This window comes from Hoplias malabaricus, chromosome 1 (genome assembly GCF_029633855.1).
Source record: "Hoplias malabaricus isolate fHopMal1 chromosome 1, fHopMal1.hap1, whole genome shotgun sequence".
NCBI lineage: Eukaryota > Metazoa > Chordata > Actinopteri > Characiformes > Erythrinidae > Hoplias > Hoplias malabaricus.
The window spans coordinates 90,446,636-90,472,555 of record NC_089800.1 but is presented as its reverse complement, the minus strand read 5'-3'; the positions used below and the strand labels follow the sequence as shown (position 1 = coordinate 90,472,555).

At 44.0% G+C, this 25,920-nt stretch overlaps 1 protein-coding gene across 3 annotated transcripts in view; it reads right to left on the bottom strand.

Annotated features, from left to right (window-relative positions):
- Window positions 1–670: 670 nt before the first annotated feature.
- fam149b1 (family with sequence similarity 149 member B1) overlaps window positions 671–25,920 on the bottom strand; it is a 37,089-nt gene continuing 11,839 nt past the window's right edge. For 2 of the 3 annotated variants that reach the window (XM_066686127.1, XM_066686137.1), the window contains exons 7-17: window positions 22,416–22,568; window positions 22,172–22,347; window positions 16,545–16,699; window positions 15,911–15,979; window positions 15,460–15,575; window positions 7,612–7,836; window positions 7,368–7,482; window positions 3,770–3,874; window positions 1,894–1,975; window positions 1,363–1,500; window positions 671–820 (exon numbers count right to left, since the gene is read on the bottom strand). In XM_066686127.1, the coding sequence (XP_066542224.1) occupies window positions 750–820; window positions 1,363–1,500; window positions 1,894–1,975; window positions 3,770–3,874; window positions 7,368–7,482; window positions 7,612–7,836; window positions 15,460–15,575; window positions 15,911–15,979; window positions 16,545–16,699; window positions 22,172–22,347; window positions 22,416–22,568 (1,405 nt within the window). In that variant the 3' untranslated portion in view covers window positions 671–749. The remainder of the gene's footprint in view (window positions 821–1,362; window positions 1,501–1,893; window positions 1,976–3,769; window positions 3,875–7,367; window positions 7,483–7,611; window positions 7,837–15,459; window positions 15,576–15,910; window positions 15,980–16,544; window positions 16,700–22,171; window positions 22,348–22,415; window positions 22,569–25,920) is intronic. The other variant, XM_066686144.1, reaches the window with a different exon arrangement.

Sequence of the window (25,920 nt, the reverse complement as noted above, 5' to 3'; positions counted from 1 at the left end):
GTGTTTCTGTGTGTGCTAATTAGTATTTGTGTGTGTGTGAGTGGACTAATGAGTGTTTGTGTGTGTGTGTGTGTGTGTGCGCTAATGAGTGTTTCTGTGTGTGCTAATGAGTATTTGTGTGTGTGTGTGTGTGTGCTAATGAGTGTTTGTGTGTGAGTGGGCTAATGCGTGTTTGTGTGTGTGCTCATGAGTGTTTGTGTGTGTTTGTGTGCTAATGAGTGTTTCTGTGTGTGCTAATGAGTATTTGTGTGTGTGAGTGGACTAATGAGTGTTTGTGTGTGTGTGTGCTAATGCGTGTTTGTGTGTGCTCATGAGTGTTTGTGTGTGTGCTAATGAGTATTTGTGTGTGTGTGAGTGGGGTAATGAGTGTTTGTGTGTGTGTGTGTGTGCTAATGAGTGTTTGTGTGCTAATGAGTGTTTCTGTGTGTGCTAATTAGTATTTGTGTGTGTGTGAGTGGACTAATGAGTGTTTGTGTGTGTGTGTGTGTGTGTGTGTGTGCGCTAATGAGTGTTTCTGTGTGTGCTAATGAGTATTTGTGTGTGTGTGTGTGTGTGCTAATGAGTGTTTGTGTGTGAGTGGGCTAATGAGTGTTTGTGTGTGTGTGTGCGCGCTAATTAGTGTTTGTGTGTGTGTGTGCGCTAATGAGTGTTTGTGTGTGTGTGTGTGCTAATGAGTGTTTGTGTGTGTGTGTGTGCTAATGAGTGTTTGTGTGTGTGTTAATGAGTGTTTGTGTGTTTGTGTGTGTGTGTTATAGCCCTTGTCGGCCGCTGCGGGACATCAGACCTCCTCTACCGTGGGAACGACCAGGGACCAACAGCCCTGCAGCGTGAGAGAGACTTTTTTACTTTTTATACCCACCTTTTATTTAAATCATGTTTTAAAGATTAATTCCAACAATCAAAAATTCCAAGTCAAAAAATGACTTTCTGAAATAAAAAACAAGAGAAGATAATGTGTTCATACACCCACACACCCGAGAGAGAGAGAGAGGGAGAGAGAAAGAGACAGAGAGAGACAGACAGAGAGAGAGAGAGAGAGAGAGAGAGAGAGAGAGAGAGAGAGAGAGAGAGACAGACAGACAAATAGAGAGAGAGAGAGAGAGAGAGAAAGAGACAGACAGAGAGAGAGAAAGAGACAGAGAGAGAGAAAGAGACAGACAGAGAGAGAGAAAGAAAGACAGACAGAGAGAGAGAGAGAGAGAGAGAGAGAGAGAGAGAGAGAGAGAGGGAAAGTAGAGATTGACAGAGAGAGAGAGAGAAAGAGAGGGAAAGTAGAGATTGAGAAAGTAAAAGAGAAAAAGAGAGATTGCAAAAGTGTTAATTTGAAAGACTGGTAAATTCTAGGCTATACATATTTCTGACCTGGGGGCGGAGCCTGACATTCAGGCTCCTCCTCATCCTCAATAGGGGAGTGGCCAAGGGGGTGATGGGTAAATGAGTCCAAGAAGGAAGAGCTGCTGATGCCCAAACTGACACCAGTCACACCAATCCCAAGAGAATCTGCACACACACACACACACACAAACACACAGACCCATACACGCAGAAACACACACACACATACACACACACACACACAGACACACACAGTGATACACACAGAGATACACACCCTGCTTGGTTAGGGGACTGTGTCTGTTAATGACTCCTCTGTAAATGTCAAAATGAGAGCAGCGTTTAAAGGAACTCTTCAGGGTTTTCGCTTAGAACCTTTAAAGTGTGTGTCTGTGTTTGTGTGTATGTGTGTTATTGTGTGTGTGTGTGTCTCTGTGTGTCTGTGTGTGCGTGTCTGTGTGTGTGTCTGTCTGGCTGTGTGTGTATCTTTCTCTCTGTGTGTCTGTGTGTGCGTGTCTGTGTGTGTTTGTGTCTGTCTCTGTGTGTGTGTGAGTTTACCTGTGGCCACTGATGCTCTACCTGGTCGGTTCTGTCCACTGTTGTCCAAAACAGTGAAGGAACGGCGATAAGGAGTGTCTGACTACAACACAAACACACACACACACACACACACATTATAAAGACATTCAATGTCTTTTCAGTGTATATCAACTACTGATAAGTTATTTGTAGTGTTGGGTCTGGAGTTTATAATCGGTGTGTGTGTGTGTGGTGTTGGGTCTGGAGTTTGTAATGTGTGTGTGTGTGTGGGGGGGGTGTTGGATCTGGAGTTTATTTGCTGTGTGTGTGGTGTTGGGTCAGGGGTTTATTTGCTGTGCGTGTGTGTGTATTACCCTGTATGTGTGTGTGGTGTTGGGTTTGGAGTTTATTTGCTGTGTGTGTGTGTGTCTGTGTGTATTACACTGTATGTGTGTGTGGTGTTGGGTTTGGAGTTTATTTGCTGTGTGTGTGTGTGTTTGTGTGTATTACCCTGTATGTGTGTGGTGTTGGGTTTGGAATTTATTTGCTGTATGTGTGTGTGGTGTTGGGTCTGGAGTTTATTTGCTGTGTGTGTGTGTGGTGTTGGGTCTGGAGTTTATAATGTGTGTGTGTGTGGGTGGGTGGGGGGTGTTGGATCTGGAGATTATTTGCTGTGTGTGTGTGTGTGTTTGTGTGTATTACCCTGTATGTGTGTGGTGTTGGGTTTGGAATTTATTTGCTGTGTGTGTGTGTGTTTGTGTGTATTACCCTGTATGTGTGTGGTGTTGGGTTTGGAATTTATTTGCTGTGTGTGTGTGTGTTTGTGTGTATTACCCTGTAAGTGTGTGGTGTTGGGTCTGGAGTTTATTTGCTGTACGTGTGTGTGTGTGTGTATTAATCAAATCAAATCAAATTAAATTTATTTATATAGCGCTTTTCACAACTGATGTTGTCACAAAGCAGCTTCTCAGAATTCCAGTAAGACTAAGATTTGACATGAAATGTAAAAAATGTAAAACCCTCAAGTGAGCGAGGCCAGGGGCGACAGTGGCAAGGAAAAACTCCCCCAGCTGAGGAAGAAACCTTGGGAGGAACCAAGGCTCACAAGGGGTGACCCATCCTCCTCTGGTCAATCTACTGGTGATGATAGTTAGTAGTCCGTGAGAACTTCAGTGTAGGGACAGCTTCAAGGCACTTGGTGGTTGCTGGAGCGTGGGCAGCTGTATGTGTGTGTGGTGTTGGGTCTGAAGTTTATTTGCTGTGTGTGTGTGTATTACCCTGTATGTGTGTGTGGTGTTGTGTCTGGAGTTTATTTGCTGTGTGTGTGTGTGTGTGTGTGTGTGTGTGTATTACCCTGTATGTGTGTGTGGTGTTGTGTCTGGAGTTTATTTGCTGTGTGTGTGTGTGTGTGTGTGTGTGTGTATTACCCTGTATGTGTGTGTGGTGTTGTGTCTGGAGTTTATTTGCTGTGTGTGTGTGTGTGTGTATTACCCTGTATGTGTGTGTGGTGTTGTGTCTGGAGTTTATTTGCTGTGTGTGTGTGTGTGTGTGTGTGTGTATTACCCTGTATGTGTGTGTGGTGTTGTGTCTGGAGTTTATTTGCTGTGTGTGTGTGAGTGTGTGTGTATTACCCTGTATGTGTGTGTGGTGTTGTGTCTGGAGTTTATTTGCTGCGTGTGTGTGTGTGTGTATTACCCTGTATGTGTGTGTGGTGTTGTGTCTGGAGTTTATTTGCTGTGTGTGTGTGTGTGTGTGTGTGTGTGTATTACCCTGTATGTGTGTGTGGTGTTGTGTCTGGAGTTTATTTGCTGTGTGTGTGTGTGTGTGTATTACCCTGTATGTGTGTGTGGTGTTGTGTCTGGAGTTTATTTGCTGTGTGTGTGTGTGTGTGTGTGTGTGTGTGTATGTGTATTACCCTGTATGTGTGTGTGGTGTTGGGTCTGGAGAAGATGTCTCTGGACAGAACTCCTGCTTCATCGGCTGCAGCACTGTGGGCTCGGGAGGAGGAGCCCCGCTGGCGCTATACACACATGCATGCACACACACGCGCACACACACACGCACACATGCACGCACGCACACCCATGCACACACGTACACACACACACACACACACGCACACCCATGCACGCACGTACACACGCACACACACACACACAGTGTTAATCCGCTTGTTAAGTCATGATACATTGACCTTGTGAAACATCACCAGGTCCTGGTCCAAACCACTGCTCACTTATTATTAAAAAAAATAACAGACAGGCACCAAATCTAGTGGCTTTCTGAATAAACCTTAGCTACTTCTTATTAAGGGTAATCACAGATAACAACTTGTTGTAACACCAGGACTGACTGTGAGCAGGAGACACAGTGCTCTCTCTGCAGCACGTCTGCTCCCAGAGACAGAATTTAGCAGTTGCCGAGGAGGACAAGTTGATGACTTGAGTGGTTTGTGGGGCATAAGCCCTGGAAGATTTGCCTAAAGCCACCCCAAACAAGTAAAAAAAAACAAAAGCTAAAAAATTAAATTAATAAACATTAAAAGCACTCTAATTGGACCTGGTAAAATCTGTGTTCGAAAGAGCTTCTAATTAATATAAATGAAAGATTTAAAAACAAGCATTTAAATTATTTTATTTGTTTATTGCTGCCGGAGTTCTGACAAACTACTACCTGGCAACTATCAGTTGCTCACATCAGTGAGCTCTAGCAAGCGGTGGTGGATAGTAAACATGGACATATGAAAGTTTTTGAAAGGGAGTGAATCACAGCCGTCAGCAGCAGAAAGCGGTTCAACTTCAACAGAGTCAGCTCCAGCGACCGCTGGTGAACAGCAGAGGGATATTCAGGAGAGTCATGTGAGGTGTAATAAACAAACATTAGCTGTGGTTAGCTCACTGGCTAAGGTCAGAGCCCTTGCGATAGAGCTCAGCTTAATTTGAAAATTAATAAAGTTTTACTGAGTAATAAAAAGATTTTCAGTGACACTGATGCGGCGGTGGTGTATTAGTGTGTGTGTTGTCCTGGTGTGATCGGATTATATTTCATTTTAAAACTCTTTCAAGACCCATTTATTTGGCATTATTCTGGATCCTTGGTTTCACTCTGTGAACTCTGCTCTAACAAACTATAACAGAAGGAGATTTTAAGATTTGTAATGGAGGTTTTATTACTATATTCACCAATTTATCAATATTATTTCAATTGGAACTCGGAAAATGTTGGCCTGTTTTTCGGGGGCAGAAATGAACATTTATCAGCAGCTGTTATGTTTTGCATGTAGAATGCACTGATTTGTTTAGGAATCCTGTTGTCTCAGATGTCTGAAAAAGAGTTAATATCACTGCTGTAAATGGGCAAATAAAATTTCAGAGGTGAGCATGGTTCTGGAAATTTGGGGTAAGCCCCGGATGTTTAAAATGTTTGGTTCTGCCCATGACAAAGGTGTTGGTAGGAAGTAGTTATAATGACCAAAATGGTGGATATTATGTCGCTGTTGCTATGGAATCAACACTGGTTGCTAAGGTGTTGCTAGGCTGTGGCTAGGGTGTTGCAAAGGTGTTACTAGATGGATGCTATATTAATACAACTGCTTACTAAGGTGTTACCTAGCAATCATTATGGTATCCAAGGTAGTTACTATGGTGTTGATAAGCTTTTGCTGTGTATCTCTTTTGGAATCTAAAGTGTTTTTAGGCAAAGTGCATGGTGTCCCAGGTGGCTGCTAACCTGTTAGCTATGTTATCCATTGCGGTTGCAATGGGATGTGTAGATGCATCCATGGTGGTAAATATGTTGATGCTAACTGGTTGCTATGGTATTTTAGTTAACTGGGAATCCATTGTGCTTAGTAAGTTGTTTCTAAGTAGTCACTACTGTTTATTTCTATTGGAGAATTTAAATGAAATCTGTAGTAAAAGGATGTTACAGCGTGTCCTCCATCATGAATAGTGCACTAAACTGTAAGGGTGCAAAGCCATTGTCAGAAATTGCACCCAGGTCAAACTAATGTCGGATATTTTTTAGTCTAAGTTCTAGTGGATAAATTGAAAGATGGTCACAGACGTTGGAAATAGAGGACGTAAATTGTGAAGACGTGGGTTCTGACATAGCTGGTTTGTGTACTGTAAATGAATGTCTATTAGAAATGTGCATTGTGACATCATCACTGTGGATTCAGAATGTATTGACTATTTCAGCAGTCATGCTTATGGGGAAAATGATTTTGAACAGTCCCTGCTGGGCCATCATACATCTGACCACATAGAAAAACATGCCCGGGATTCAGGTGTAGGTTCTACCTTCCTGCCACGTTTGAAGATCAAAAAGCTATAGGAGGAGTTAAAAATAAAGTAGAATACTAATAAAAAATAAGGAGGAGAGTAATGTGGCTTTGTCAAACCCAATTAATATCTGATCTCTGAAGCTCTCTGGAAAGAGTCAGGGTTAAATAATCCTCCCACGTCTCTCGTACCTCATTAACACTTCAACAACACTTCAGTAACACTTCACTAACACCTCATTAACACTTCATTAACACAGCATTATCACATCAGTAAATTAAACCTACACAGAAGGTGGATTTCAAAATACTCGCAGTGCTTAAACTAAATATTTTTACCACTTCTATTTCTATATTTTACACTCTATTTTATTACAAATTTGACTGAATATCAAAGCAGCTGTGGCTACACACTATTACACTGGAGGGGGCGCTGTTACTGAATATTAACATGGCCGTGACTAAGCAGAATCACACTGGAGGGGGCGCTGTTACTGTGTGTTACATGAGAGAGCCGTGTGAGAGAGTGTGTGTGTGTGTTACCTGAGAGAGCCGTGTGTGTGTGTGTTTGTGTGTGTTACCTGAGAGAGCCGTGTGTGTGTTTGTGTGTGTTACCTGAGAGAGCTGTGTGTGTTTGTGTGTGTTACCTGAGAGAGAGCGGTGTGTGTGTGTGTGTGTGTGTTACCTGAGAGAGAGCGGTGTGTGTGTGTGTGTGTTACCTGAGAGAGAGGTGTGTGTGAGAGTGTGTGTTACCTGAGAGAGCCATGTGTGTGTGTGTGTGTTTGTGTGTGTTACCTGAGAGAGCCGTGTGTGTGTTTGTGTGTGTTACCTGAGAGAGAGCGGTGTGTGTCTGTGTGTGTTACCTGAGAAAGAGGTGTGTGTGAGAGTGTGTGTGTTTGTGTGTGTTACCTGAGAGAGCGATGTGTGTGTGTGTGTTTGTGTGTTACCTGACAAGGCCGTGTGTGTGTGTTACCTGAGAGAGCCGTGTGAGTGTGTGTTTATGTGTGTGTTACCTGAGAGAGCCGTGTGTGTGTGTGTTTGTGTGTTACCTGACAGGGCTGTGTGTGTGTGTGTGTGTGTTACCTGAGAGAGCCATGTGAGTGTGTGTGTGTTTGTGTGTGTGTGTTACCTGAGAGAGCTGTGTGTGTGTTTGTGTGTGTTACCTTAGAGAGAGTGGTGTGTGTCTGTGTGTGTTACCTGAGAGAGCTGTGTGTGTGTTTGTGTGTGTTACCTGAGAGAGCCGTGTGTGGTGTGACCCATGTTCTGGGTCAATGGTTCCAATAGGTGGCAGCAGTGTGTTTCTGCTGAGAGTCATGGGGGGAGAGAGACGATCACCGGCTGTAGCTCTGAAAAACACACACACACACACACACACACACACACACACACACACACAAATGCAAGTGTAATGTGGTTATTAGATTAGGTGGTTTATGGTTGTACATGTTTATTTTGAGTTCAGAGCTGTTCCTCACAGTCGGGTTCCTCTGATTCCCTCATCCATGTTTCCTGGACTGGGCGGGGTCAGACCCATCGCTAATGGTAACAGTGTCCGAGGGGGAAGGGCTCGTCGCCGTGCGGACTGTGGGGGGCGGGGCAAAGAGGCGGAGCTTTGTTGCTCTAGGACACGTCGTGGGCGGGGCTTATTGGATGGAATGATACTGGAGCCAGGACGATGGGCAATCCTATCTTCTCCATCACTACAGAGTGTGAGAGAGAGAGAGAGAGAGAGAGAGAATAAGAGACAGAGAGAGAGAGAAGAGAGAGAGAGAGAGAGAGAGAGAGAGAGAGAGAGAGAGAGAGAAGGAGAGAGAGCGAGAGAGAGAGAGAGGGAGAGATCCTGAACTCCTTGAGAACACAGAGAATGTAGACATCCTTATTTTAACCGAGATGTGGTGCTGTGATGCCGTGATGCCACCCCCAGCTACTGTCCCTCAGGCTGCAGTGAGATTATTACACCCTCCCTCAGGGAAATCACACTGCTGAATAAAACTTCAACAAAACATTGGCCTATCAGAGACAGACATGTTCCTCTGTGCTGTCTACACTCCTCCAATAGAATCGAATAGACCCAAACCTCCACAGAGAGATTAGCCTTGTCCAGGCCCAGGGACAGACTCAGACAGGAGCCACAGGGCAACAAACGTGTGTTTGGCCAAAGTCCTCTGTGTCTCTCAGCAACCACACTGTAAACACACTTGGGAAAGAGTTAGTGCATCTCTGTCGAACCCTGGGTCTGTACACAGTTTACGGCGGGACCACAGGGGACTCTCTGGGGAGGATCACATACTGCTCAGCTCTTGGAGCCAGCGTGGCTGATTACGCCATCACTGACACGGACCCCAGCACCATTAATGCATTCACTGTCCGATAGCAGTCACTGCTATCGGACCACAGCCAAATTAACATGTACCTCAACTATCACACCACCCCAAACCTACAGAAACAGAGCCCTGTAAACTGTACTCACTCCACAGGACGCACAAGCGGGCCCCGGGCGGCCAGGAGGAATCCACACAGGCACTTAATTCACCTCAGACATCAAACCAGATCACTAACTTTACTAACAACAACCTTCAAAACAGCAGGATCAGTGTAAACCGTGCCGTCAAAGAGCAGCAAATATGGCCAACCTTAAAGAGACAAAAAGTTAAAAAACCCTAGGGAAACAGAAATGGTTTGATAATGAATGCAAATCTCTCAGAAAATAACTTAGAAAACTGTCAAACCTCAAACATAGACAACCAGATGATCCAGAGTTAAGAAATGTCCTGTGAAACCCTAAATCAACATAAAACATCAGTCCACATGAGCAAAGTTTGGGCACAACACAACCACAGGCTTTACTTTTAGAAAACAGTGAAATTTGGAAAACACACTTTGAACAGATTTAACGGCCTGTTTGGCTGTTCCTGTACCCGTTTAGAAGAAGCTGTTTTGCTCACCCTGATTTTCCTGTTACTTGTTTCTACTGTTATTTCTGTACTTATTTCTGTTTTTACAACTTACTAACCATCCATAGATCTATTTTATAGATTGTCTACGCAGGAATATTTATTACAGAGGCACTGAAACTGCCACCGGCTCCTGGAGTAACGTTTCTGGTGTAAGTTCCTAAAATCAACCAAAAGTGGTAAGTACCTGCAATACCATGGCTACTACTGGCTGTTCAGAGTGTGGCATGTTTAGTGTAACCCCCTTTTCCACCTCTAGCGATAATGATAGTGGTTGCGTTTGTGCTAAGTGTCAGCTAGTTAGCTCTCTGGTGGATAAAGTGGACCAGTTAGAAGTGCGCATCCAGAGCTTATTATTATCAAGAGATAAACAGCGAGATTCAGTGTTAGCAACTCCGGGTGCCTTAGGGAGAGCTAGCACCCCCTCGACTCCGGAGTCTCGACAGCGGGTTGAATGTGTGACGTCTCTGCAACATAGCCGGAAAGCTAAGGCTGATGCTAACACTGAGGCCAAAGCTAGTCCACCGGGACACCACGCTCCTCCAATTCACCCCACTCAGCGAAGCACCCACTGAGGAGCCTGTTAAGAGTGCTCTGGTTATAGGAGGCTCTATTTGTTAAACACGTGAAATTAGCTACTCCTTTAGGGGCGCCGGCAGTAACAGTTAGCTGTTTATCGGGAGCCAGAGCGCCGGACATTACTGGCACCCTTAGACTGACAACATAAGATCACTAACTCACTTACGCAGAATTTCTTAAAGAATTCAGTGATTTCGCTGCAAACCTTGCTGTGTGCACTCATAAAGTTATAATTGTAGGAGATTTCAATATCTATTTTGAGAAGGAAAGTGACCCACTAAAAAAGGCATTTACCTCAATCTTAGACTCTATTGGTATTACTCAAAATGTAACAGGGCCTACACACTACTGCAGCCACACTTTAGACTTAGTTCTGACACTAGGTGTGACCATAGACACATTACACAAACCACAAACCTCACCAATCTCCGACCATTCCCTAATTTCATATGAGCTACGTCTTAGCCATAATGTATGTTCGTCCCCTCACTATTCCACAAAGCTTTCAATAAACCATCTACCGCACCTACAGTTAATAGAAAACCTCCCAGAAATATCAACCCAGTTCCCACTCCATCAGACCCAATGGAGCTAGATGTACTAACTGACTACTTAGAAAATACCTGTCGATCTACTTTAGAAAATGTGGTGCCACTTAAAAGAAAAATTATGAGACAGAAAAAGCTCGCCCCATGGTATAATGATAAAACCGTACCTTAAAACATCACGGAAACTAGAGTGGAAATGGTGATCAACCGAGCTGGAAGTGTTCCACTCTGCTTGGAAGGACAGCCTTATAGAGTATAGAAATGCCCTCACTAAAGCTCGCTCAGCATATCTGGCCTCACTGATCTCCCATAATAAAAATAATCCGAGAGCACTGTTTAGTGTGTTTTCTAGAATTACAAAAAATCAAGCAGGTTCTGAACAACTAATTCCAGCAACTCTCACCAGTAAAGATTTTATGGACTTTTTAATAATAAAATTGAGAATATTAGACAACAAACTCAAGCCACAGGATTAACTCCGACCTAGCTGCCACCCGATGTGAATGATATAAAACATAATGTAATTGTAAAAGAAAGACTTGAAACCTTTTACCCACTCCCACAATTAGAACTAGAGAAGATTATCACCTTCGCAAACTGTACAACTTGCACACAATGCAATTCCCACAAAATTACTCAAAGAAGTACTACCAGCTATTATCAATCCTCTTTTAACTATAGTAAACTATTATAAGAAAATAGAGGACAGTGTAAAAGACGTGAAAGGCTGGATGTTGCGTAACTTCCTCCTTCTAAACAGTAATAAATCAGAGGTCCTGCTTTTGGGTCCAAAGGTGGCAAGAAATAAATGATCAGATTTAATTTTAAACCTCCCTGATTTTCCAGTTAAACCTGGTTCAGCAGCAAAAAATCTTAGTGTCATAATTGACCCGGATTTATCATTTGAACAACACATAGACAGTAATCACTAGGACAGCTTTTTTACATCTTCACAACATCGCCAAGATTAGAAATGCCTTATTTCTGCAGGAGCAGACACATTAGTACATGCCTTTATTACTTCAGGAATTGACTATTGTAGCGCACTACTGTCAGGACGCACCAGCAGAACTTCAACTAGTTCAAAATGCTGCAGCCAGGGTCCTCATTAAATCTAGAGATAGTCCAGTTCCATCATCACTTCATTGGCTGCCTGTTAAATTCCGCATTGACTACAAAATTTTGTTATTAATGTATAAAGCTCTACATGGGCTCGCTCCTGAATACCTTCAAGATACAATTTCCTATTATGAGCCTCCACGTTCACTCAGATCACAGAATACTGGATTTTTAATTGTTCCCAGAATTCAGAAGGCCTCAGCTGGGGAAGAGCCTTTTCTTATAAAGCCCCCAACTCTGGAATGATCTTCCAGAAAATGTTCGGGACTCAGACACAGTCGCAATCTTCAAATCTAGGCTAAAAACTCATTTCTTTAATTTATCTTTTGGGAGCTAATGCTCCCCCATAGATAAAGGCGGCAGATCCGGGGGGTCCATGGACACAGGGTATTATAGTAAACTGAGACGCTGGTGTCGATCACTCAGGTTTGTTGACGGTGGAGCGGAGGGATGCCAGTGTTTCAGGAAGCTCCCGTGTCTGTGTGTCCTCCTGGTACTCTCCTTTTAGTTAAAGCTGTCATAGTCAGATCTGCCGGAGTCATTAGCCACCAGTAGATTGTTACCAGTAGATTGACCAGAGGAGGGTAGGTCCCCCTGTGAGCCTTGGTTCCTCCCAAGGTTTCTTCCTCAGCTCTGAGGGAGTTTCTCTGTGTCACTGTTGCCCCTGGCCTCACTCTCCTGGGGATTTTTACATTTTTACATTTAATGTCAAAACTCAAACAAATGTCTTTACCAGAATTCTGTGAAGCTGCTTTGTGACATCATCAGTTGTAAAAAGCGCTAAACAAATAAATTTGATTTTGATTTGATTTACAATGAAATCCCCAAAAAAGACCTGATGACCTGATTAAACAGAAATGACATTTACTAGAATGTTCCATGAAAGACAATCAGAACCTCCTCGATTCCCCCGTTACACAGAAAGAACTGACTCAACACCTCAAAAAGTCTGTGGCACTGACGGCATCACAGACTACACCCACTGATCACCCAACACCTTCACCAAAGCAAACACGGGAAAGTCTTCGCCTGTTCTGAAGATTTCACAAAGTTTGACTGTATTTGGCCGAGGGGCTGTACTTCACTCTCCGACAGAGCGGAGTCAGGGGTAAACTGTACGATGTCATCAAATCGATGTGTTCAGGAAAGAAATCTGCCGCACAAACTGGTGAAAAACGTATGAGTCCTTCACTCAGAAAAGAGGAGTGAGGCAGGGCTGCAGCCCGAGCCCAACACTGTTTAACATCTACATTAATGAGTTAGCAGTGCAGCTGGAGCAGTCTGCAGCCCCCGGTCTCACTCTGGAGGACGGTGAGGTGACGTTCCTGTTCTACGCAAACGACCTGGTGCTCAGTGGCTACAGCAGAACCTGCACCTGCTGGAGTGGTTCTGTCAGAACTGGGCCCTGATAGTGAATCTAAAAAAGACAAAAGTTGTGGTCATCCAGAAAAATCCCAGGTGTCAGGCACCAGTTCACTCTGGGCAGCACCGCCCTGAGGCACACGCTGCAGCACACGCACCTCAGCCCCGTCATTACAACATCCAGGAGCTTCAGCCCCGCAGTGACTGCACTAAAGGAAAAAGCTCACAGAGCACTGTTCGCAATCTCAGTCTGGTGTAAATGATTCGACAGTGTGATCCAGTCCAATGGCGCTGTACGAGAGTGAGGTGGTGGGTCCACTCTCTGAGCACAGCTTCACTAAATGAGACAAGCGCCCAACACAAGCCATGCACGCTGACGTCTGTAGATTGGTTCTTAAAATACAAAGGACAATTCATCACTAACAGTAAGAACGGTTATCTAAACACTGGGAGAACCAGATCATCATTAAGAATGAGAACAGATATCTAGAACACTGGGAGAACCAGGTCATCATTAAGAATGAGAACAGATATCTAGAACACTGGGAGAACCAGGTCATCATTAAGAATGAGAAAGGTTATCTAGAACACTGGGAGAACCAGGTCATCATTAAGAATGAGAACAGATATCTAGAACACTGGGAGAACTAGGTCTCAGAGTAAACTCAAGTGTTTCTGCAGTAAAAGAGAGTACAGACTGGAACCATATCTCCTCAGCGTCAGAGACCCACAGCAGAGAAGAATCCTGACCAAGTACCAGCTCAGTGACCACAGCCTGACCCTGAGGAGAGAGTGTGTGTCACTGTGAGTTAGGAGGAGACAGAGAGGAGAGAGTGTGTGGTCACTGTGAGAGAGGAGGAGACAGAGAGGAGAGCATGTGTGTCACTGTGAGAGAGTAGGACACAGAGAGGAGAGAGTGTGTGTCACTGTGAGAGAGGAGGAGACAGAGAGGAGAGCATGTGTGTCACTGTGAGAGAGTAGGAGACAGAGAGGAGACAGTGTGTGTCACTGTGAGAGAGGAGGAGACAGAGAGGAGAGAGAGTGTGATCACTGTAAGAAAGTAGGAGACAGAGAGGAGAGAGTGTGTGGTCACTGTGAGAGAGTAGGAGACAGAGAGGGAGCATGTGTGTCACTGTGAGAGAGGAGGAGACAGTGTGTGTCACTGTGAGAGAGGAGGAGACAGTGTGTGTCACTGTGAGAGAGGAGGAGACAGAGAGGAGAGATTGTGTGTCACTGTGAGAGATGAGACAGAGAGGAGAGAGTGTGTGTCACTGTGAGAGAGGAGGAGATGGAGAGGAGAGAGTGTGTGTCACTGTGAGAGAGGAGGAGATGGAGAGAAGAGAGTGTGTGTCAGAGGTGTCAGGTGTTAGAGGTGTCAAGTGTTAGAGGTGTTGGAGGTGTCAGGTGTTAGAGGTGTCAGAGGTGTCAGGTGTTAGAGGTGTTAGAATTGTCAGGTGTTAGAGGTGTCAGGTGTTAGAGGTGTCAGAGGTGTCAGGTGTGTCAGGTGTTTGAGGTGTTAGAGGTGTCAGAGGTGTCAGAGGTGTCAGGTGTTAGAGGTGTCAGGTGTTAGAGGTGTCAGATGTGTCAGGTGTTTGAGGTGTTAGAGGTGTCAGGTGTTAGAGGTGTCAGGTGTTAGAGGTGTCAGGTGTTTGAGGTGTCAGATGTGTCAGGTGTTTGAGGTGTCAGAGGTGTCAGGTGTTAGAGGTGTCAGGTGTTTGAGGTGTCAGAGGTGTTAGAGGTGTTAGAGGTGTCAGAGGTGTCAGGTGTTTGAGGTGTTAGAGGTGTCAGGTGTTAGAGGTGTCAGGTGTTAGAGGTGTCAGATGTGTCAGGTGTTTGAGGTGTCAGGTGTTTGAGGTGTCAGATGTGTCAGGTGTTTGAGGTGTCAGAGGTGTCAGGTGTTAGAGGTGTCAGGTGTTTGAGGTGTCAGAGGTGTCAGGTGTTAGAGGTGTTAGAAGTGTTAGAGGTGTCAGAGGTGTCAGGTGTTTGAGGTGTCAGGTGTTAGAGGTGTTAGATGTGTCAGGTGTTTGAGGTGTTAGAGGTGTAAGGTGTTAGAGCTGTCAGGTGTTTGAGGTGTTAGAAGTGTCAGGTGTTAGAGGTGTCAGGTGTTTGAGGTGTTAGAGGTGTCAGAGGTGTCAGGTGTTAGATGTGTCAGGTGTTTGAGGTGTTAGAGGTGTCAGGTGTTAGATGTGTCAGGTGTTTGAGGTGTTAGAGGTGTCAGGTGTTTGAGGTGTCAGGTGTCAGAGGTGTCAGGTGTTTGAGGTGTTAGAGGTGTCAGGTGTTAGAGGTGTCAGGTGTTTGAGGTGTCAGGTGTTAGAGGTGTCAGGTGTTAGAGGTGTCAGAGGTGTCAGGTGTTAGAGGTGTCAGAGGTGTCAGGTGTTTGAGGTGTTAGAAGTGTCAGGTGTTAGAGGTATCAGGTGTTAGAGGTGTTAGAAGTGTCAGGTGTTTGAGGTGTTAGAAGTGTCAGGTGTTAGAGGTGTCAGAGGTGTCAGAGGTGTCAGGTGTTAGAGGTGTCAGGTGTTAGAGGTGTCAGAGGTGTCAGAGGTGTTAGAGGTGTCAGGTGTTTGAGGTGTTAGAGGTGTCAGGTGTTTGAGGTGTCAGGTGTTTGAGGTGTTAGAGGTGTCAGGTGTTAGAGGCGTCAGGTGTTTGAGGTTTTAGAGGTGTCAGGTGTTAGAGGTGTCAGGTGTTTGAGGTTTTAGAGGCGTCAGGTGTTTGAGGTTTTAGAGGTGTCAGGTGTTAGAGGTGTCAGAGGTGCAGGATTTACTGTGTGGCTCTGTCCAGAGTTCCAGCATTCCTCTGCTGTAGTGGAATACCATGGATCACAATGAGGTCGTTTAGGTTGTGGTGTGTAGCAGCTGATCCTACAGGCACTCGACTGGACTGAGAGAGAGAGAGAGAGAGAGAGAGAGAGAGAGAGAGAGAGAGATTAATAAATGCTAGAGAACCATAAACACATTATCTATAAAACAGTGAAGAAGCAGCTGCATCATCAAACACATCACTACACACGTCCACTAAGAGCATGCAGCAGCGCAGCGGGACACAGCCGACACTAACACAAGTCAAACACAACAGACACAGTCTCCTCTAAAGAAATAAAGTCCAAAATAAAGTCAAAGGGTCGTACGGGTGTTAAAACAGACTCGGGTCAGGAGTTAATAACAAGCACAAGCTAAAGTCCGGACTCTCCGGAGGAAACTGTCAGAGTTACATACAGTAGATGGCTTTCTCTGCTTTTTGGATTTCCGCCTGGACTTGTGCTTCGAGCCCCTTGACTTTGTGCTCTTTGGGAAGACGACGGAGAGAGATGGAATAGAAGAGACAAAAGAGAGAAAGAGAGAAATATAATAAACAGAAGGAGAAACACTGGCAATGGGAGAGGAGACAGAAACACAGAGAGGAGAAGGAAGGAAAGGGTTAATGATCTGGGCTCCTGGAAAATGATGAGAGGACACATCGTGACATCAGCAACATTTGTAAACGGAGGAGGCAGGAAGGGGGGGATGTTGTACATGGACAATGGGACACGGGGTCACACAGCCCGTCTCTATTCCGGCGGAAAACAAATTACACAGCCACCAAAATCAAACAGGGATCAGAAAAGTGTGGGGCAAGTAATGGAGTGAGGAGTGGGAAAACTCAAAGAAAGGGACAAAGAAAGACTCCGGGAGTGAGCCGGTCAGAGAGCGCCCCAGGAAGTGAAAATGTCTCAGTGAGAGTGAAAGAAGATGAGAGACTTGGGGAGTCAGACAAGAAATGCTCATAGAGTGACACGGGAAAGGCTCAGGGAGCGAGGTGGTGTGAGACAGGGAGTGTGACAGAGAGTGAGACAGCGGCCTCTGTCCTGACCTGTAGCTGCAGTGCAGTGTGTGTGTGCTGTGGTCGTGGAGGGGTGGGGCCCAGGCCCATACGGGGCGGAGCCTCAGGGAGGACGGACAGCAGATCAAAGGGACTGTGGGAATGAGGGCGGGCCGGACTGAGAGCAACTGCAGTCTTCTCTTCATCTGCAGGAACACACACCTTCATCATCATCATCATCATCATCAACTTCACCTTCACTTTCATTATCAACTTCACCTTCACCTTCATCATACTCATCATCACCTTCATCATCATCATCACCACCATCATCATCTGCACCTTCATCATCATCATCATCAACTTAACCTTCACCTTCATCATCATCATCATCTCCTTCGCCATCATCACCATCATCATCACTTTCACCTTCATCATAATCTTCACCATCATCATCATCATCACCTTCACCATCATTATTATCATCATCATCATCAACTTAACCTTCACCTTCAACATCATCACCCTCACCATCATCATCATCATCATCTTCATCACCTTCATCATCATCACCTACACCATCATTATCATCATCATCAACTTCATCTTCACCTTCTTGATAATCATCATCATCACCACCATCATCATCACCTTCACCATCATCACCTTCATCATCATCATCATCATCAACTTCACCTTCATCATCATCATCATCACCTTCACCATCATCACCTTCATCATCATCATCATCAACTTCACCTTCATCATCATCATCATCATCATCATCACCACCACCATCCTCATCATCTTCACCTTCATCATCATCATCAACTTCATCATCATCATCATCATCATCATCTCCTTCGCCATCATCATCATCATCATCATCATCACGTTCATCTTCATCATAATCATCACCATCATCATCATCATCAACTTCACCATCATTATTATCATCATCATCAACTTAATCTTCACCTTCATCATCATCACCTTCACCATCATCATCATCATCTTCTTCATCACCTTCATCATCATCATCACCTTCACCATCATTATTATCATCATCATCATCAACTTAACCTTCACCTTCAACATCATCACCCTCACCATCATCATCATCTTCATCACCTACACCATCATTATCATCATCATCAACTTCATCTTCACCTTCTTGATAATCATCATCATCACCACCATCATCATCACCTTCACCATCATCACCTTCATCATCATCACCATCCTCATCATCTTCACCTTCATCATCATCATCAACTTCACCTTCACCTTCATCATACTCATCATCACCTTCATCATCATCATCATCATCATCATCTCCTTCGCCATCATCATCATCATCACTTTCATCTTCATCATAATCATCACCATCATCATCATCATCACCTTCACCATCATTATTATCATCATCATCAAGTTAACCTTCACCTTCATCATCATCATCATCATCATCTCCTTCGCCATCATCATCATCATCATCATCATCATCACTTTCATCTTCATCATAATCATCACCATCATCATCAACTTCACCATCATTATTATCATCATCACCAACTTAATCTTCACCTTCATCATCATCACCTTCACCATCATCATCATCATCTTCTTCATCATCATCATCACCTTCACCATCATTATTATCATCATCATCATCAACTTAACCTTCACCATCAACATCATCACCCTCACCATCATCATCATCATCATCTTCATCACCTTCATCATCATCACCTACACCATCATTATCATCATCATCAACTTCATCTTCACCTTCTTGATAATCATCATCATCACCACCATCATCATCACCTTCACCATCATCACCTTCATCATCATCATCATCACCACCATCCTCATCATCTTCACCTTCATCATCATCATCAACTTCACCTTCACCTTCATCATACTCATCATCACCTTCATCATCATCATCATCATCATCATCATCATCTCCTTCATCACCTACACCATCATTATCATCATCATCAACTTCATCTTCACCTTCTTGATAATCATCATCATCACCACCATCATCATCACCTTCACCATCATCACCTTCATCATCATCACCATCCTCATCATCTTCACCTTCATCATCATCATCAACTTCACCTTCACCTTCATCATACTCATCATCACCTTCATCATCATCATCATCATCATCATCTCCTTCGCCATCATCATCATCATCATCATCACTTTCATCTTCATCATAATCATCACCATCATCATCTCCTTCGCCATCATCATCATCATCATCATCATCATCACTTTCATCTTCATCATAATCATCACCATCATCATCAACTTCACCATCATTATTATCATCATCACCAACTTAATCTTCACCTTCATCATCATCACCTTCACCATCATCATCATCATCTTCTTCATCATCATCATCACCTTCACCATCATTATTATCATCATCATCATCAACTTAACCTTCACCATCAACATCATCACCCTCACCATCATCATCATCATCATCTTCATCACCTTCATCATCATCACCTACACCATCATTATCATCATCATCAACTTCATCTTCACCTTCTTGATAATCATCATCATCACCACCATCATCATCACCTTCACCATCATCACCTTCATCATCATCATCATCACCACCATCCTCATCATCTTCACCTTCATCATCATCATCAACTTCACCTTCACCTTCATCATACTCATCATCACCTTCATCATCATCATCATCATCATCATCATCATCATCTCCTTCGCCATCATCATCATCATCATCACTTTCATCTTCATCATAATCATCACCATCATCATCATCATCAACTTCACCATCATTATTATCATCATCATCAACTTAATCTTCACCTTCATCATCATCACCTTCACCATCATCATCTTCTTCATCACCTTCATCATCATCATCACCTTCACCATCATTATTATCATCATCATCATCAACTTAACCTTCACCTTCAACATCATCACCCTCACCATCATCATCATCATCATCTTCATCACCTTCATCATCATCACCTACACCATCATTATCATCATCATCAACTTCATCTTCACCTTCTTGATAATCATCATCATCACCACCATCATCATCACCTTCACCATCATCACCTTCATCATCATCACCATCCTCATCATCTTCACCTTCATCATCATCATCAACTTCACCTTCACCTTCATCATACTCATCATCACCTTCATCATCATCATCTCCTTCGCCATCATCATCATCATCATCATCACTTTCATCTTCATCATAATCATCACCATCATCATCATCATCAACTTCACCATCATTATTATCATCATCATCAACTTAATCTTCACCTTCTTGATAATCATCATCATCACCACCATCATCATCACCTTCACCATCATCACCTTCATCATCATCATCATCATCATCATCAACACCACCATCCTCATCATCTTCACCTTCATCATCATCATCAACTTCACCTTCAACATCATCATACTCATCATCACCTTCATCATCATCATCATCATCATCATCATCTCCTTCGCCATCATCATCATCATCATCATCACTTTCATCTTCATCATAATCATCACCATCATCATCATCAACTTCACCATCATTATTATCATCATCATCAACTTAATCTTCACCTTCATCATCATCACTTTCACCATCATCTTCTTCATCACCTTCATCATCATCATCACCTTCACCATCATTATTATCATCATCATCATCAACTTAACCTTCACCTTCAACATCATCACCCTCACCATCATCATCATCTTCATCACCTTCATCATCATCACCTACACCATCATTATCATCATCATCAACTTCATCTTCACCTTCTTGATAATCATCATCATCACCACCATCATCATCACCTTCACCATCATCACCATCATCATCATCATCATCATCACCACCATCCTCATCATCTTCACCTTCATCATCATCATCAACTTCACCTTCACCTTCATCATACTCATCATCACCTTCACCTTCATCATCATCTCCTTCGCCATCATCATCATCATCATCATCATCACTTTCATCTTCATCATAATCATCACCATCATCATCATCATCAACTTCACCATCATTATTATCATCATCATCAACTTAATCTTCACCTTCATCATCATCACCTTCACCATCATCATCATCATCTTCTTCATCACCTTCATCATCATCATCACCTTCACCATCATTATCATCATCATCATCAACTTAACCTTCACCTTCAACATCATCACCCTCACCATCATCATCATCATCATCATCTTCATCACCTTCATCATCATCACCTACACCATCATCATCATCATCAACTTCATCTTCACCTTCTTGATAATGATCATCATCACCACCATCATCATCACCTTCACCATCATCACCTTCATCATCATCATCATCATCATCACCACCATTCTCATCATCTTCACCTTCATCATCATCATCAACTTCACCTTCACCTTCATCATACTCATCATCACCTTCATCATCATCATCATCATCACTTTCATCTTCATCATAATCATCACCATCATCATCATCATCATCAAGTTAACCTTCACCTTCATCATCATCACCTTCACCATCATCATCATCTTCTTCATCACCTTCATCATCATCACCTTCACCATCATTATCATCATCATCATCAACTTCATCTTCACCTTCATTATCATCATCATCACCAACTTCACATTTACCTTCATCATCATTACCATCATCATCACCTTCATCAACTTTACCTTCACCTTCATCATACTCATCATCACCATCATCACCTTCACCATCATCACCTTCATTATCATCATCACCATCATCATCATCATCATCATCACTTTCACCTTCATCATCATCACCATCACACTCACCTTCATCATCATCATCATCACCTTCACCTTAATCATAATCATCACCATCACACTCACCTTCACCATCATCACCATCATCACCTTCATCATCATTATCATCATCATCATCAACTTTACCTTCACCTTCATCATACTCATCATCACCTTCACCATCATCACCTTCATTATCATCATCATCACTTTCACCTTCATCATCATCACCATCATCACCTTCACCTTAATCATAATCATCACCATCACACTCACCTTCACCATCATCATCATCACCTTCACCATCATTATTATCATCGTCATCAACTTCATCTTCACCTTCTTGATAATCATCATCATCACCACCATCATCATCACCTTCACCATCATCACCTTCATCATCATCTTCACCTTCATTATCCTTATCATCACCAACTTCACATTCACCTTCATCATACTCATCATCATCATCACCATCACCTTCATCACCATCACCTTCATCATCATTACCATCATCATCTTCATCTTCATAGCACCTTCATCATCATCACCTTCTTCAACTTCACCTTCACCTTCTTCAACTTCACCTTCACCTTCTTCAACTTCACCTTCAACATCATCACCTTTATCTTCATCATCATCATCACCTTCTTCAACTTCACCTTCATCATCATCACCTTTATCTTCATCATCACATTCATTACCTTCACCTTCATCATGACCTTCATTACCTTCAACTTCATCTTCATCATCACCTTCATCATTAATTATTTAAGTTAAATGATAACTTAGTATTAATTGTGTAATTAACGTATTGGTACCGGACACACAGCCCTCCCACAGTCTGCGGATCAGCTCCTCCATCCAACCAATCAGCTCGCGCCACACGTCATCAAACAGCAGCTCCAGCACCGCCTCCCTGCGGCACCGGTACGGAGACACCGGCGGGAGACACGCCCTCCTACTGCTCCCACACTCTCTCTCTAACTCCTCGTCCCTGCAATACACACACGTTATGTACACCTAGTCACACAAACAATCATACACAGACACACACACACTTACAGGTCTCTGCAGTCAAAGGCAAGATACTCTTCCATCAGTCCCTCTGCCTCAATCACCCTCGGCATCTCATCTACATGGAAACCATGGTGCTGGTCCGAGTGTATGGGGTCCACAGAGGGACACAGTACAGCTCTGTGACCCTGCACACACAAACTAACAAACACACACACACACACACACACACACACACACACACACACACACACACACACACACACACACACACACACACACACACACACAGTGGGTAAAGGTGAGTTAGTGCAGTGGATACTATAAATTGTCCTCCAAACTGCAAACAAGGGTTGAATTCCCTGCTCAGGCAGAAACACCACACTACACAATAAAAGTCTGTCCCAAACCAATAATGTCAAAGCTTATTCTCACCCACTGTGGCATATGATGCTCTCCATGGTTCCTCTACAGTTTCTCTGTATTTCTCTACGACCTCTTTGTGTTCCTCTATGGCCTCTCTGTGTTCCTACACGGTCTCTCTGTGTTCATCAACATGACGCTCTGTGCTCCTCTACTGTCTCTCTGTGCTCCTCTATGGTCTCTCTGTATTCTTCTACGTTCTCTCTGTGTTCATCTACAGTCTCTCAGTGTTCATCTACAGTCTCTCTGTGTTCCTCTATGATCTCTGTGTTCCTCTATGATCTCTCTGTGTTCCTCTATGATCTCTCTGTGTTCCTCTACAGTCTCTCTGTTTCTCTATGATCTCTCTGTGTTCCTTCAGTCTCTCTGTGTTCCTCTATGGTCACTCTGTGTTCCTCTATGGTCACTCTGTGTTCCTCTGTGGTCACTCTGTCTTCCTCTATGGTCACTCTGTCTTCCTCTACGATCACTCCGTCTTCCTACAATCTCTTACTATGTTCCTCTACAGTCTCTCTGTCCTCCTCTACGGTCTCTCTGTCTTCTTCTATGGTCTCTCTGGCTTCCTCTATGGTCTCTCTGGCTTCCTCTATGGTCTCTCTGTGCTGCTCTATGGTCTCTCTGTGCTGCTCTATGGTCTCTCTGTCTTCTTCTACAGTCTCTCTGTGTTGCTCTTTGATCTCTCTGTGTCTTCCTCTACAGTATCTCTGTGCTGCTCTATGGTCTCTCTGTCTTCCTCTACAGCCTCTCTGTCTTCCTCTACGGTCTCTTCATGTTGCTGTATGGTATCTGTGTCTTCCTCTACAGTCTCTCTGTCTTCCTCTACAGTCTCTCTGTCTTCTTCTACAGTCTCTCTGTGTTGCTCTATGGTCTCTGTGTCTTCCTCTACAGTCTCTTTGTCTTCCTCTACGGTCTCTCTGTCTTCTTCTATGGTCTCTCTGGCTTCCTCTATGGTCTCTCTGGCTTCCTCTATGGTCTCTCTGTGCTGCTTTATGGTCTCTCTGTGCTGCTCTATGGTCTCTGTGTCTTCCTCTACAGTCTCTCTGTGTTGCTCTTTGATCTCTCTGTGTCTTCCTCTACAGTATCTCTGTGTTCCTCTATGGTCTCTCTGTTTCCTCTACGGTCTATCTGTGCTGCTCTATGGTCTCTCTGTCTTCCTCTACAGTCTCTCTGTCTTCCTCTACGGTCTCTTCATGTTGCTGTATGGTATCTGTGTCTTCCTCTACAGTCTCTCTGTCTTCCTCTATAGTCTCTCTGTCTTCTTCTACAGTCTCTCTGTGTTGCTCTATGGTCTCTGTGTCTTCCTCTACAGTCTCTTTGTCTTCCACTACAGTCTCTCTGTCTTCTCCTACAGTCTCTCTGTGTTGCTCTATGGTCTCTCTGTCTTCCCCTACAGTCTCTCTGTCTTCCACTAAAGTCTCTCTGTGTTGCTCTATGGTCTCTCTGTGTTCCTCTACAGTCTCTCTGTGTTCCTCTACAGTCTCTCTGTCTTCCCCTACAGTATCTCTGTCTTCCTCTTTAGTCTCTGTGTGTTTCTCTACAGTCTCTCTGTGTTCCTACAGTCTTTCTGTGTTCTTCTACAGTTTATCTGTCTTCCTCTACAGAGGTCCTCTACGGTCTCTCTGTCTTCCTCTACGGTCTCTCTGTCTTCCTCTACGGTCTCTCTGTCTTCCTCTATGGTCTCCCTGTCTTCCGCTTTAGTCTCTCTGTGTTTCTCTACAGTCTCTCTGTGTTCCTCTACAGTCTCTCTGTGTTCCTCTACAGTCTCTCTGTGTCTTCCTCTAAAGTCTCTCTGTGTTCCACTACAGTCTCTCTGTGTTCCACTACAGTCTCTCTGTGTTCCTCTACAGTCTCTCTGTTATTCTCTATGGTCTCTCTGTCTTCCTCTACAGTCTCTCTGTGTTCCTCTACAGTCTCTCTGTGTTGCTCTACGGTCTCTCTGTGTTGCTCTACGGTCTCTCTGTGTTGCTCTACGGTCTCTCTGTGTTCTTAAAGTCTCTCTGTCTTCCTCTACGGTCTCTCTGTCTTCCTCTACGGTCTCTCTGTCTTCCTCTACGGTCTCCCTGTCTTCCGCTTTAGTCTCTCTGTGTTTCTCTACAGTCTCTCTGTGTTCCTCTACAGTCTCTCTGTGTTCCTCTACAGTCTCTCTGTGTTCCTCTACAGTCTCTCTGTGTCTTCCTCTAAAGTCTCTCTGTGTTCCACTACAGTCTCTCTGTGTTCCTCTACAGTCTCTCTGTGTTCCTCTACAGTCTCTCTGTCTTCCTCTACAGTCTCTCTGTCTTCCTCTACAGTCTCTCTGTGTTGCTCTATGGTCTCTGTGTCTTCCTCTACAGTCTCTCTGTGTTGCTCTATGGTCTCTCTGTGTCTTCCTCTACAGTCTCTCTGTGTTGCTCTATGGTCTCTGTGTCTTCCTCTACAGTCTCTCTGTGTTGCTCTATGGTCTCTGTGTCTTCCTCTACAGTCCCTCTGTGTTCCTCTACAGTCTCTCTGTGTTGCTCTATGGTCTCTATGTCTTCCTCTACAGTCTCTCTGTGTTGCTCTATGGTCTCCCTGTGTCTTCCTCTACAGTCTCTCTGTCTTCCTCTACAGTCTCTCTGTGTTGCTCTATGGTCTCTCTGTCTTCCACTACAGTCTCTCTGTGTTGCTCTATGGTCTCTGTGTCTTCCTCTACAGTCCCTCTGTGTTCCTCTACAGTCTCTCTGTGTTGCTCTATGGTCTCTATGTCTTCCTCCACAGTCTCTCTGTGTTGCTCTATGGTCTCCCTGTGTCTTCCTCTACAGTCTCTCTGTCTTCCTCTACAGTCTCTCTGTGTTGCTCTATGGTCTCTCTGTCTTCCACTACAGTCTCTCTGTGTTGCTCTATGGTCTCTCTGTGTTCCTACAGTCTCTCTGTCTTCCTCTACGGTCTCTCTGTCTTCCTCTACGGTCTCTCTGTCTTCCTCTATGGTCTCCCTGTCTTCCGCTTTAGTCTCTCTGTGTTTCTCTACAGTCTCTCTGTGTTCCTCTACAGTCTCTCTGTGTCTTCCTCTAAAGTCTCTCTGTGTTCCACTACAGTCTCTCTGTGTTCCACTACAGTCTCTCTGTGTTCCACTACAGTCTCTCTGTGTTCCACTACAGTCTCTCTGTGTTCCTCT